Source organism: Lissotriton helveticus, chromosome 7 (genome assembly GCF_964261635.1).
Source record: "Lissotriton helveticus chromosome 7, aLisHel1.1, whole genome shotgun sequence".
Taxonomy (NCBI): Eukaryota; Metazoa; Chordata; class Amphibia; order Caudata; family Salamandridae; genus Lissotriton; species Lissotriton helveticus.
The window spans coordinates 500,346,660-500,359,094 of NC_136068.1; the positions used below are offsets into that span (position 1 = coordinate 500,346,660).

Consider the following 12,435-nt stretch of genomic DNA (forward strand, 5'->3'; position numbering starts at 1 on the left):
CAATTCGGTAACACTTCATCTTTCATTTTGGCTTTAGACCATTCAACCCTGCTAAGTCTGATTGAAATTTAAGGGGCCATATGATCCTATTACCATCCATGCTTGGGCTCTTTTAGACAGCACAGCTTAATCCATTAGGGATCTTATCTACAAAAACTCAATATTTTATAATGCATTGCATCTTAAACTTGCTCTTTTCTTTTTTTTTCACTAAAATATTCTCAAAGTTTTTTTTACAATGTAATAATCAATATTTATAAATTTGTAATGCAATATTCCTTTATTTGTCACTTTCCTTGATTCAATAAAATCTTTATAAAAAAACACTGGGAACAACAGAGTTTTAGTTACAAATATCTCATATTAATTTATAAAGGTTGATGAATTTCAGTACCTTCAGTACCTTCTGTGTGATGTATGATTGAATATATGGTTAGTCGCTCTTTGTTATCCAAACAAACAAACTAGATTAAATTGAAATGATCAATGACATATAAAAAATTGCTGTTAGGCCAATGCTTTCCCATTAATTGCTGTCACAGGTCGGATCTTCATTTCGCTCCTCTTCAGTGAATAGTCTGGTCCTCGCCAGGAATACCAGTTAAAACCAATTTCCAGGGCTGACTTGGGCCTAGGCCCCAGGTAACGTCCATTCAGGTTTGTGGTAACACACCCCTCATCGTGGTACCAGAATGCTCCCCTGGCATACTGCGCACAGTGCTGGACATGCATGTCCCGGTCACGGTCCAAAGTGGAGAACTTTGCACCACTGTGTGGTGTTAACGAATCACCTGTGAGAATGAATACAGAAATGTACATTTGAGTTGTTCTGAACATGGCTCAACACCTACTTTACCGTCTCTACATGCACATTTATACCCCGTTATTTCCACTTAAATTCTTACACCACATCTTGGCATAACATTTACGTTGAGTCATCCACAAAATGAACCGCCTCTAGGTGCTTAATTGTCTGGTGCTGTTATTACTCAAGAAGAAGAAGCCCACAGTCGACCAGAATCAACTGAGCAAATTCCCACCCATCTCCCTGCTACCCATCCAGTCAAAGTGATTGAAAAGGCTATCAACAAGCAACTCACAACCCACCTCAATGTTCACCATCTTCTAGACAACACAGAATCAGGATTCAGAAAGAACCACAGCACCGAAACAGCACTCATTGCAGCCACCAACAACATTTGAATCACCCTGGACCGATGAGAAACAGCGGCCTGCATCCTGCTTGACCTTTCTGTGGCCTTTTGTCACCCATAACACCCTCATCAGAAGGCTCCATGAGACTGGCATACAGGGGTCAACTCTCAAATGGATCTTTTCCTTCCTCATGGGAAGACCCAAAGGGTCAGGCTGCTTCCCTTCACATTAAAGACGAAGAAATGTATATGCGAAGTGCCACAGGGATCATTCTTCAGCCCCACCCATTTCAACATATACATGACACCGCTCGCCAACATTATCCGATCACAAGACATCACTATTATTTACGACGACGACACCCAACTTGTCGTCTCTCTGACAGACAAGACAACCACCACCAGAACTAACTTCAGCAACTGCATGACCATGGTGGCAGACTAGATGCAAACTAACTGACTGAAGCTCAACTCCGATGAGATGGAAGTACTGGTCTTCAGCAACAAGACCTCCCAATGGGGCTTCACCTGGTGGCCGTCAGAGCTACGACTAATACCCACATCCACAGACCATGCGAGAATTATCTTGGGAGCATCCTAAATGACTAACTCAACATGCCGGCTCAAGTCAAATGGAGTGTGCACAACCTGCTTCCACATCCTACGCAAGCTGCGAAAGATCTTTAAATGGTTGCCTCAGGACACCAGACAGACTGTCACACAAGACCTCGTCACCAGCAGGCTGGATTACGGCACCACATGGCATCCGCAGACATTTTTCCAGGGGGGGGGGTCAAAATGTTAACTTCATCACCAGCCTACGACATGATGTGTGCCAGGTGGGGCACAAGAAACACTGTGGCAGAGGAGGAGCCATGAGGGGCAGGGATCAGGCTTCATATGATCTCAAACACCATAGCATTATTGTGCCGCAGCCATCTCTTTCTTTTGTGGCTTTTGGTAGCTATAATTCACACCTTCTAGCAGTTGGCATCAGAAAATGTACCGCATTACACTGCAGCCCTATTTTTGCTGCATAATTTAGTTAACACTGTGACATAATTTTATCCTCCATTGCTGCATAATTCTGTGTCCCCAAAGCAGACAGCACATGTTAAAAGTGCTTGTGCATGAAGCAGAGACCCTAAAGCTTGCAAACGTAGTTTGATGTGCGTGCAAATCCTGCATTGCCGATCCCTGGTGAATTGCACTACTTCTGCAGAAACAAGGCCAACTGAGGTACCAATGGGTGAGGCGGACTAGCTCAGGGTCCTATGAACTCGTCGCTCTAGCGTGTGCTGCTTCGTAGGCCTGCCCAGAAGACTGAAGGTGAACTTCAGTATGAATTGTGGGGGACAGAACTTCAAGGTTAACCCACTCTTGCCACAGCTAGGGACATGCTGGTGCTAAGACACCAGGGCTTCTAAGGTCTAGCGGGGCCTTCTAAGGTCTAGCATGGGAATGTACTCCTTTAGGAGAGAAGGCTGAACCTGGTTCCCCAGCTCTAAATTCGGCAGCTCTGGCCATAGTAAATGTAAATGTAAATGTGTTTCGATTTATATAGCGCACTAATCACCCAGGGGTCTCAAGGCGCTTGCTTAGGGAACCCGTCCTGGTATTCCCCTGTGAGATACCCCGGCAGGGTATTCACAAGGTGAAAGCCAGGCATCCCGCCGCAAGGGGCCGTAGTGGAGATTAAGCAAGCTATTGCCCAGAGTCGCAGAGTGTGACCCCGTGAGTCGAGTAGGCACCGGAGCGAGAATTGTCGAGTCCGTGGAATTTTTGAGCCCGAGACCCGCCGAGGCGGGGAATCAAACCCTGGTCCACGGCTGATCTCAGCTTCGGGTCTGCCGCCTCTAACCACTGAGCCACGCTTCTCCACATCTTCTCCCCCACTGAACACCATACTCTACCACTAAAAGAAACTTTAGATGTAATCCAATTGTGTTCCGCTATAAACGCCTGGAAACAACTTATGCACTAGACAAGAGTAATATTCTGTCTGAAAAAACAGTAACAACCTCCTGGAAAAAGCAAACACTCACAGGGAATGCAGGACTGAGTAAAGTATGTGAAATGTAAGCAGGAACAACATGCTTACCTTAATGCTTGTGCACTCGTTATTCAGAAATTTTTGCCTGGAAAGCTAAGGACATGACTACAGGGCCCGGAGGGGACCCGTTTCAATGTCCACTGCTTAAATCCTTACAAAACATGGAGTATGGTTTTAAAATACCTCATTTATGAACATAAAGCTGCAGTACACTACACATTTCATAAACTAATAAAAGAAAAACAGCTAATAAGGATCACATGAAACATTTTCTACACCATGCATCAACCAGATATCGCAGTACCTCCAGGAACGGGGAACTTCCTCACCTGAGGAGAAAAATGCTACTCAAAGATGAGAAAAAATGAAAGTAGTGCTTCACTGGGAAAGTCTGTAAAGTGGAGCTAATGTTTTTGGGTTTGAATAAAACCAATCTGGCAACTTTGTGACCACTCTGTCTTGCTTTAAATTATTTTGTTTACACTACTACATTTGCACGGGAACGACGCGCCACGCCACGCAACGACATACTGAAACATCAGGCTTGGAGTGATGGACAACGCGGTGTAATACATGCTGAACCCGTTCACTAAAGTTACTGTCTCCCGTGCAGCTACAACGTGATGAAATCACTGCTTGTTATTGCAAGCCTTCTTCTTGGACCACACTCCTTCTACATGTGTTAGATCCATTTGAGGTTTCTTTTTGAAAAATAGTGGAATTTTTTACCTCCATTGTGGCACCGATCCTTGCCTGTGGATGTTCATAGGTGGAATCGCAGGATCCCTTGGATGACGACAGGCCTTATTATTACCTACCGTGCTGCCTATGATTGTATTAGAGACATCAATGTTCGTACTTTCTGCTGTTGAAACCAATTCGGACTGATTGCTGTTATTTTTTGCGCCCTGAGGAAGCTCTCAGTGTGGGAGCGCAACGCGTTGGCTGATACTTTGATTTGACTGATTTTATAAGCAAAAGATTTGTTCTAATAAAGAAGTTTCTTTTTCATATACCTTTGGTCTACTGGACTTTGTAAGTTGTGCACCCCCATCGTTGTTTAACTACTACATTTGTGGGATGAGGTTCAGCCTATAAATAATAGTTTTGGTCTTGTGTGGGCAATCTGGAGATAAAAATGCCACTGCGTACACAATTACATTTTAAAACACACCAAAGCAGCACCAGTATGGCGGGCCGCGTGATCCAGGCAGGCCCGGCTCTAGGATTCTTGCTTTGGGAGGGTCATGAACAAGGATGGGTGGGCCACGCAGATTAAATGGGCGGTGGTACAATGTATTGCAGGGATCCAATATTTTAGGTACAGGCGTTGTCGACCTCTGACATTTTAACATCATACCCACCAACCAACGAGGTACCTATTTTGCTTTCCCTGCTGCGCTTCCGCTTTTGTTGAAAGGGAGGGATGCAGCAAGACGATGGGTTGCAGCCTGCCCCAGGTCATGTGCAGAAACAATCCTGCTGCCATATGTTTCTTTGCATACATACAAACTGAGTTATGGTTTTGGCATACGTGCAAAACCACCTCAACTGAGACTGGGTCTTTCTCCTATCTGTTTTGAGGCCATCCACATATTTTTCTGAAATATTGCCTTTTTGACCATTATGGCCTCTAGCAGTCTTCTCTGTAGTGGTAATACTTCCAGCATTCACATTTCCCTCTTTATGGAAGAAGTAACAACATGATTGAACTGCTAGTATTGATTTGTCTGGTTGTTTTGTAGCGTGTCTTTGGTTTGCAATGTGTAAATGGTAATTAACGTGTACCAAGTAATAAAAGAAGCTTTACTCAGGAAAACAACACTGCTGTGCCCTATACTAAACAAACATGCTCGGAACAGACAACTCTACAATATGCACTTCCGAGCTCTGCTTAGCCACTCATGTAATAAAAAAGACTGCCACAGGAGGTAAGGGTAAAAAGGCTGTGCACAATGAACCTTAAAACACCGATCTTTAAGGCACTGAAATACATCAGGTCAAAAAAAAAACATGGTCATTCGTATGCATCCTTGCTTGGTCCTCACCAACATGACCCCAAAAGCTCAGTCTGTAGGCTTCTGTTCACACTTAAGAATCCATAGGTGCTGCTCATCCTAAGGCATTCCGACTCTTGCTCACCATCAGTTGGCCTCTTAACGACCCACTTTTTAACAAGACCCTGAAATTCATTTCCACTCTCTGGTCCTATGAGACTCCTGCTTGTGCTCATGTCCTTACGGTTCCAGCTCACTCATCATCTAGTCCAGAGGTCTTCAAACTTTTTTGCTCAGAGCCCCCCCTAGACAAAATGTTTTGAGGTCGGGCCCCCCTCAAAAATTTATTGCAAGGATTGGGGGAGCAGGAGGGACATGGCTGTGCGCAGGGGGCAGGGCTTGCGAGATGATTTCAGGAGAACTTTTTCTATAGCTTATAAACCGCACTAGCTATGAGATTTATAAAACAGCAAATACATCAAACAAAAACATGTATTATCCCAAATATACTTATTCCCATAATTGGGGTGTTGTGAGCCCCTCACACTCTTGGACCCCAATGCAACTACACTTGCTGCACTAATAACTGCAGTCCTGAGTAGCAGGGTATCTCCTCTGCATCCTTTACCTCTTCCCCACCATGACGGACCATCACCTCGGTCCTATTGCTAGAAAGGAAATTAAACCGCCAGGCCCTTTTTTTAAAAGGTACAAAGCCATAATTGTGATGCAGTGGGCCCCTTAAACCCCTGGGCCCCAGTCCTGCTTCATTCGCTTCCTTAATTATAACCAGCAGTGGCCACTTATACACCTGGCAGCAGTTCCAGCTCCACTAGTCAATGGCCCTTTTAAAAAAAAAAGAGAGACCACGTATATTGTCCCCTTCTTTGGAGTATCTCTCTGAAGAAGATGTCTCTGGCCATTTGTAAACATAAAAATGAGTTCCCATACAGTGCTCCCTATTCTGGGCCTTCTCTTTGACAATACCTATGAATCTCAATCCTTTCCTCTGTCTCCTAGACCATTACTGATTAAAGTGAGGCCCCGGGGGTCGAAAGGATTAGGGCTCAGCATCTGAATGCAACCGTGCTGGCCTTCTACCTGCCACCCCATGGACTCAGATTTAACACAAAAACTGCCCCTGAATGGTTAATGCTGACTTTGAGGAGCCTCTGCCTGAAAGTGAAAGGTGTGGTGGTAGTGCAGAAAGTTAAAGAACAAACCCCTGTTAATTGATTAAGTCCCTTAAAGTCAGGGCCACTGGACTTATGGGTTTTTGCAGCAGCAGCGTTTTCCACATAATTATGAGTTGGCTACATAATCCATACTGAGATTCCAACAAAAAAACTTGATTCTTGCTCAAACGGAACAAAAGTTACTTAAAACGTGGCAAAGTGTTCGGGAGCAGTGGAAGGACCTTTGCAAAGATTGACCGGTAATTCTTGTAGTTGCTTATTGCTGTATTTGGGTGTTAAACTGGAACTAATGAGGTGAAATTTTTCCCTTCACAGTGTTGCCATGAGTTACAATGACAAAATAATGAAGTAATGCTAACCACATGACGTGCCGCATTGTTCCGCAGAATTTACCTGTTCCTGCTGCATAATTTAGTCAAACCTGCGGCATAATGTGGTCCTCTCCTGATGAGTTATTGCAGCAGCTCTGCTAAAAAATTCATGGTTGCAAAGATTTGAATTTCACACATTTCTAAACCCACCAATTCTCTCACCCCAATCCCTTGCTACCTTACTCTCAGCAGGAAACAAGCAGAAGTTACCCTGGTGTGCACCCAATGTCAGTTGCAATGAAATACACTGGAGAGTGTGGTAAAACCAAGTACAATTCACACATGCTGAGATTGCATTCAGATGTGGCGCACTGTGAAAGGCCTAGTGTTATTAACAGTTGTAGAAGAGCACCCAAAAAAGGCAATATTTAATTTTACAGAACACTGAATATAATATTGCTGTTTTGGTCATAAATGTAAAAAAAAGAACGAAAAAATTTGACATAGTATAGACATGGATGATACAAGCAGGAAGCCTTGGCGTTTGAAGAAAGAAGATAGCCGGTAAATATGTGATATTAGTTTTCTACCAACAAATTAGTATGGCGGATGCAGCTTAATTTACTCAAGGCAGTCATTTTCCAGGTTAGTTTAATCACACTCCAATTATTCCACTGGTCAAATGTTTTCTGTCACGAATGGAAAACCTCTGGCACACGTTTCATTATTTTTGCCAATAGTCAGAAAATAATATTTCTTTTATTTTGAAGAGCCCTAACAATGCTCACAAATGAGGGCAATGGGCTCCCAAATCAAGGGCAATGGCTAGAATATTCTTATGGAGTAACAATCTTCCAGACTGCCGCCAAATAACCATAGACACATTTGTTGAAAGTAAAACACTGTTTTTTGGTAGTTTTCAAAATGTGTTATTCACATACAACAACTGACTGTGGGCCTGCTCGTGCCCTCCAGTGCTGACCCTCTGTAGTGAGACAGGACATAGAGAAAAGGCCTCACGGTGGCCCTGTGACCAGACCTCACCCTGCTGCCAACTTGCTGAGCCTTCAAGACAATCGCTGATGACGTGCACTGGCAAGGCAGCTTGGACTTGCTGGTGTTATGTTATTATTGAGTTTTGTTAAGCGCTCAGCTACTCGGACCGAGTGTCCCGGCGCTGTCAGACCCAACACAACACAACCATCACGGCCGAGGGGAGTTAATTGCAGAACAACCACGTCTTCAACTCCTTCCTAAAAGACAAAAGGATCCCGCATTTCCTAAGTGACAGTGGCAGTGCATTCCAGGCTCGCGGAGCAAGATAACCAAAAGAGCGGCCCCCGATGCGAGCGCGCCTAACTGCCGGGATAGTGGCCAGTGAAAGGGACGCCGAGCGAAGTGCTCTGGATGGAGTGTGAAATCCCAACCGCTTCCTTAGGTAACCTGCACCAGAGCCATGGAGTGCCTTAAATGCCAAGGTCAGCGTCTTAAACTCGATTCGTTTCCGTATCGGAAGCCAGTGGAGGAATTTCAACAGGCCCGCAGCGTGAGACCTCCGGCCAAGGCCGAAAATGGCACGAGCGGCTGAGTTCTGCACCACCTGCAGGCGTGAGAGAAGATAATCAGGGAGGCAGAGGTAGAGTACGTTGGCGTAGTCAAGCCTCGAACCTACCAACGCCTGCACTGTACTTTTCCTGTGGGCAATGGATAGAAAAGGAAGGAATTTCCTGAGCATTCTCAGTATCCTGAAACATTGACCCACCAGGCCCAGGATCTGTGGTTTAAGGGACAAACCGGTGTCCAACTTGACCCCCAGGTTCTTTGCCATCCCCGTCTCCACAGAAGGGGGGTAAATATCAGCCGGCCACCAGGACTTCCAACAAGGGTCAGGAGGACACCCAAAAAAAGGACCTCTGATTTATCTGGGTTGCATTTCAGCTGGTTTATATGAAACCAGCCGAACACAGCACCCAGGCAGTTCTTAATCAGCTCTCCATCAAAGTCCCTATTCTTGCCACAGGTAAAGAGAAGCTGGGTGTCATCAGCGTATGAGACAATCTGGGCACCACCCGCCTCAGCCAGCACCGCCAAAGGGGACATATAAATGTTAAAAATTTATTTTATTTATCTATTTAGGGACTTTGGAGAAGAACCTCAACCGCCTACAGGTCCTACAGAATGCCGCTGCCCGCTTAGTGCTTAAACTACCCAGACGAGCTGCATCGGCCGCGGCCCTCCGATCTCTGCATTGGCTTCCGGTCAGAAGCAGGGTAGAATTTAAAGCTCTATGTACGTGCCATCGGATCATCAACGGGAGATCCCCTCTTCCCCTGCAGGGACTTCTGACTACTTATGAGCCGTCCCGCTCGTTGAGATCCTCTGGCTCTGGACTCCTGGTCGTTCCCAAGGAGTCTAGAGCTCGAATGGGCGGAAGATCTTTCAGGTACCTTGCAGCCTCAAGATGGAACAAACTACCCATGGCACTGAGATTAGAGCCATCAGAATCAATTTTCAGAGTCAAACTTAAAACTGCACTATTTGCCCAGTAAGGTACGCCGCTTCTATAGGTTCCAGTAAGAGTTGCTCCTCAGCGCGGGGACACGCCGTTGTGCGTCACCAAGCGCTTTACAAAACCCCCTAAATAGAAATAGAAATAGAGACTTAGAATCGACCCCTGGGGGACTCCAACCTCCAATGGCGGTACTGCGGCTGAGTAAGGCGGGGCCCAGACCGTCTGTTGTCGATTCGAAAGAAAGGACTCAAACCATCTGAACACCGTTCCCCTTAACCCAATCTCCAAGAGTCTAGCCAAGAGGCGGTCATGAGGAACGGTGTCAAAGGCCGCCGACAGGTCTAATAGCACCAGCAGTGCCTTTCCTCCCTTATCCTGGACTTCCTTAATCGCTTCCGACACCTCTAGCAGTGCCGTCTCCGTGCTCATGTTAGCACGAAAACCGGACTGGGTAGAATGGAGGATGCCGTGGGATTCCACAAAGTCCGCCAGGACCGCCTGTACGTGCTTCTCAGTCACTTTGGCCAAAACCGGAAGCAGCGAAATAGGACGGTAGTTGGCATGGGCGGCTGGATCTAATGCCGGCTTCTTTAAAAGGGGAAGGACTAGGGCTTCCTTCCACGAAGGAGGCACAGCTCCTGTCTCAAGAGAGAGATTCAAGATTGGATTGACCATAGGGTTAATCACGTGAGCCAGTTTAGCGAGGTGCTTGGCCGGGCAGGGATCAAGGGGTGATCCCGATCACATCTTGGATAGAAACTCAAACGAGTCTTGTATTGGAATAGGAGGAAAATTAGCGAGCAAGGGCTGCCCCAACACAGGTTGGGGAACGGGCAGCGCCATGATGGAAGATGCTGCCCAAGCAACTGGAGGGAAAGTTGCCTGGATACTGATGATTTTATTAGCAAAAAAGCTTGCCAATTGAGTAACCCAGGACTTCGAGAAGGACCGTTTAGGAGTGATAGAGGCTGGAGAGGTGAATTCTTTTACAATCAAGAAAATCTCTTTGCTGGTAAAGAAGCCTCCTCAATCCTCCTAGCAAAGTATGATTTCTTTTCCACAAAAATTGCCTTATGGTAGCCCTTGACACACTGCCTATAGGCCTCCTTGAGGGGCTCGTCATAATTTGAGCGCCAAGCTCATTCGGCCTTCTTGCAAAGCCTCCGACTAGCATTAAGCATGGGCGTGAACCAAGGCGCCGAGGTGCGCTGAGAGTTCCTAAGCATCCGATGAGGAGGGGCCAGCTCCTTAAAGCACTGCACTAGCCATGCTTGAAAGAGATCCAAGTCCTGGTTCAAGTTGCCAGTGTACTGGCACGGATGAGACAGTAGATACTACCTGACCATATCAGGGGAGACTTTATGAAAAGCACACAAAGGCGGGGGGATAGGACCGGACCTTCTGGACGAAAGGCTTGCTTTAAATTGAATGTCAAAATTGACCAAGAAATGGTCAGACCACAGAACAGGTTGAGGAAGCGCAACTGTGATGGGCGTTGTGGAAAAAATCTGATCAAGAATATGCCCCTTGTTGTGAGTAGGGGAAGCCACAAAGGGTAGCAAGCCAAGAGGTTCGGTAGTGTCTAACAACTTGATGGTGTCAGGTGCGTCAGGCAAGTCCATGTGGATATTAAAATCACCTAGAAGTATGCAGTGCTTAAACTGCACACTCATAGCCGATATCACAGAATAAAGCCCCTCATGGAAGGACCCAATAGGCCCAGGGGGCCTATACACTAACAAGCCTGCGCAAGATTGAGCTGGTGAGATTGTCAGGCAAAATCCCAGAGTTTCGGCCCCAGGAATGTCATCTGTGGGGACAATAGAGTACTCAAAGTGACGGTCGATCACTAGAGCCACACCCCCTCCTTTGCCTGTACCCCGATCCTTCCACAGCATGAAATAATCAGGCGGCAAAGCATTGGCGATATCTGGACTGGATATCTCGCTCAGCCATGTTTCCGGAAGGAAAAGACATGCAGGTTTAGAGTCCGGAAGAAGGTCGAAAAGGTCCTGCGCATGTTTGCTTACAGATCTCATATTCAGCAGGGCACAGGAAAAGTTCTGCACAGGCGAACCCTGACCCAACATGGGTATACAAAAATCTCCTACAGTTTCCGGGGCCCGCCCACCCCGGGCCTCGTGCAGAGACCATCCACACCCCTTACAGTGAAAATTCCCTCTAAAACCACGACCCTGCACCGAGCAGGCGCAATTCCTACTACCTCTCAAGCACAACAACTGCTTTGCAGAATACCTAAGTGACTGTGGCTGAAAGTTCTCTCTCGTCCACCCCCGGCCGCCTCCGGGACGCTGACAGGCGCAGATGGGCTCTCCTTAGGCGCTCCTTTGGCGCGGGACAGGCGCGCCCGCTGCACGCGTCCGCTGCGCGGAGCCATCTCCGTCTAAATTTATAGTCCCACCCGCGAGGCAGCATGGCTAGTGAGCCAACTTGCGAGCCTACCTCACCCAAGATGGCCGCCGGACCAATGCACAGCCTCCCCGTCCCACAGTGCCCCTCAGCTCGTAATCAGCTGGGTAGGGGGCGCCCCGATCTTAGGACGGCGAAAGGGAGACAGGGGAGAGCAGCGCAAATCAAGGGCAACAGAAAGAAGCTCGACTGCCCTCGAGGTAAGGATGTGACACGCAGTCCCCCAATCCGAAAGTAGACAGAGCAGAGAGAGATCTCCTGGCTTTCCGCCTCAGGAGAGAAAATGAGTAGTGCAGTTAAAATAGTTATGCAAGCCAAACTAAAATATAACAAAGTACAGCCAATATTAAAATGTCATTAAAATTTTCCAAACTCAATTCATGCAGCGTGCTCCGCCAGCAGCCGCAGCGGGAGTCGCGCTATATCAGGTCTAACCCGAGCGCAGTGGAGGAACTACATTTATAGTCCCACCGTGAGGCAGCAAGGCTAGTCAGCCAACTTGCGAGCCTACCTCACCCAAGATGGCCGCCGGACCAATGCACAGCCTCCCCGTCCCACAGTGCCCCTCAGCTCGTAATCAGCTGGGTAGGGCGCGCCCCGATCTTAGGACGGCGAAAGGGAGACAGGGGAGAGCAGCGCAAATCAAGGGTGAGTGCTCCTCTTACAACATGCAGAGGATAAATCTTCTCTAAACAGCTGCACCACCTTAAGGGGGACTTATAAAGACTATTCGGCACTAAATAGCTGGTTTGGGGAGCACCCACTGAACAGACTTGGCCTCT

The 12,435-nt window shown here is 47.0% G+C and overlaps 1 protein-coding gene across 1 annotated transcript in view; it reads right to left on the reverse strand.

Moving 5' to 3' along the window:
* Positions 1-507: 507 nt before the first annotated feature.
* LOC144769130 (techylectin-5B-like) overlaps positions 508-12,435 on the reverse strand; it is a 112,052-nt gene continuing 100,124 nt past the window's right edge. The window contains exon 7 of the mRNA XM_078653135.1: positions 508-791. Within this exon, the coding sequence (XP_078509261.1) occupies positions 508-791 (284 nt within the window). The remainder of the gene's footprint in view (positions 792-12,435) is intronic.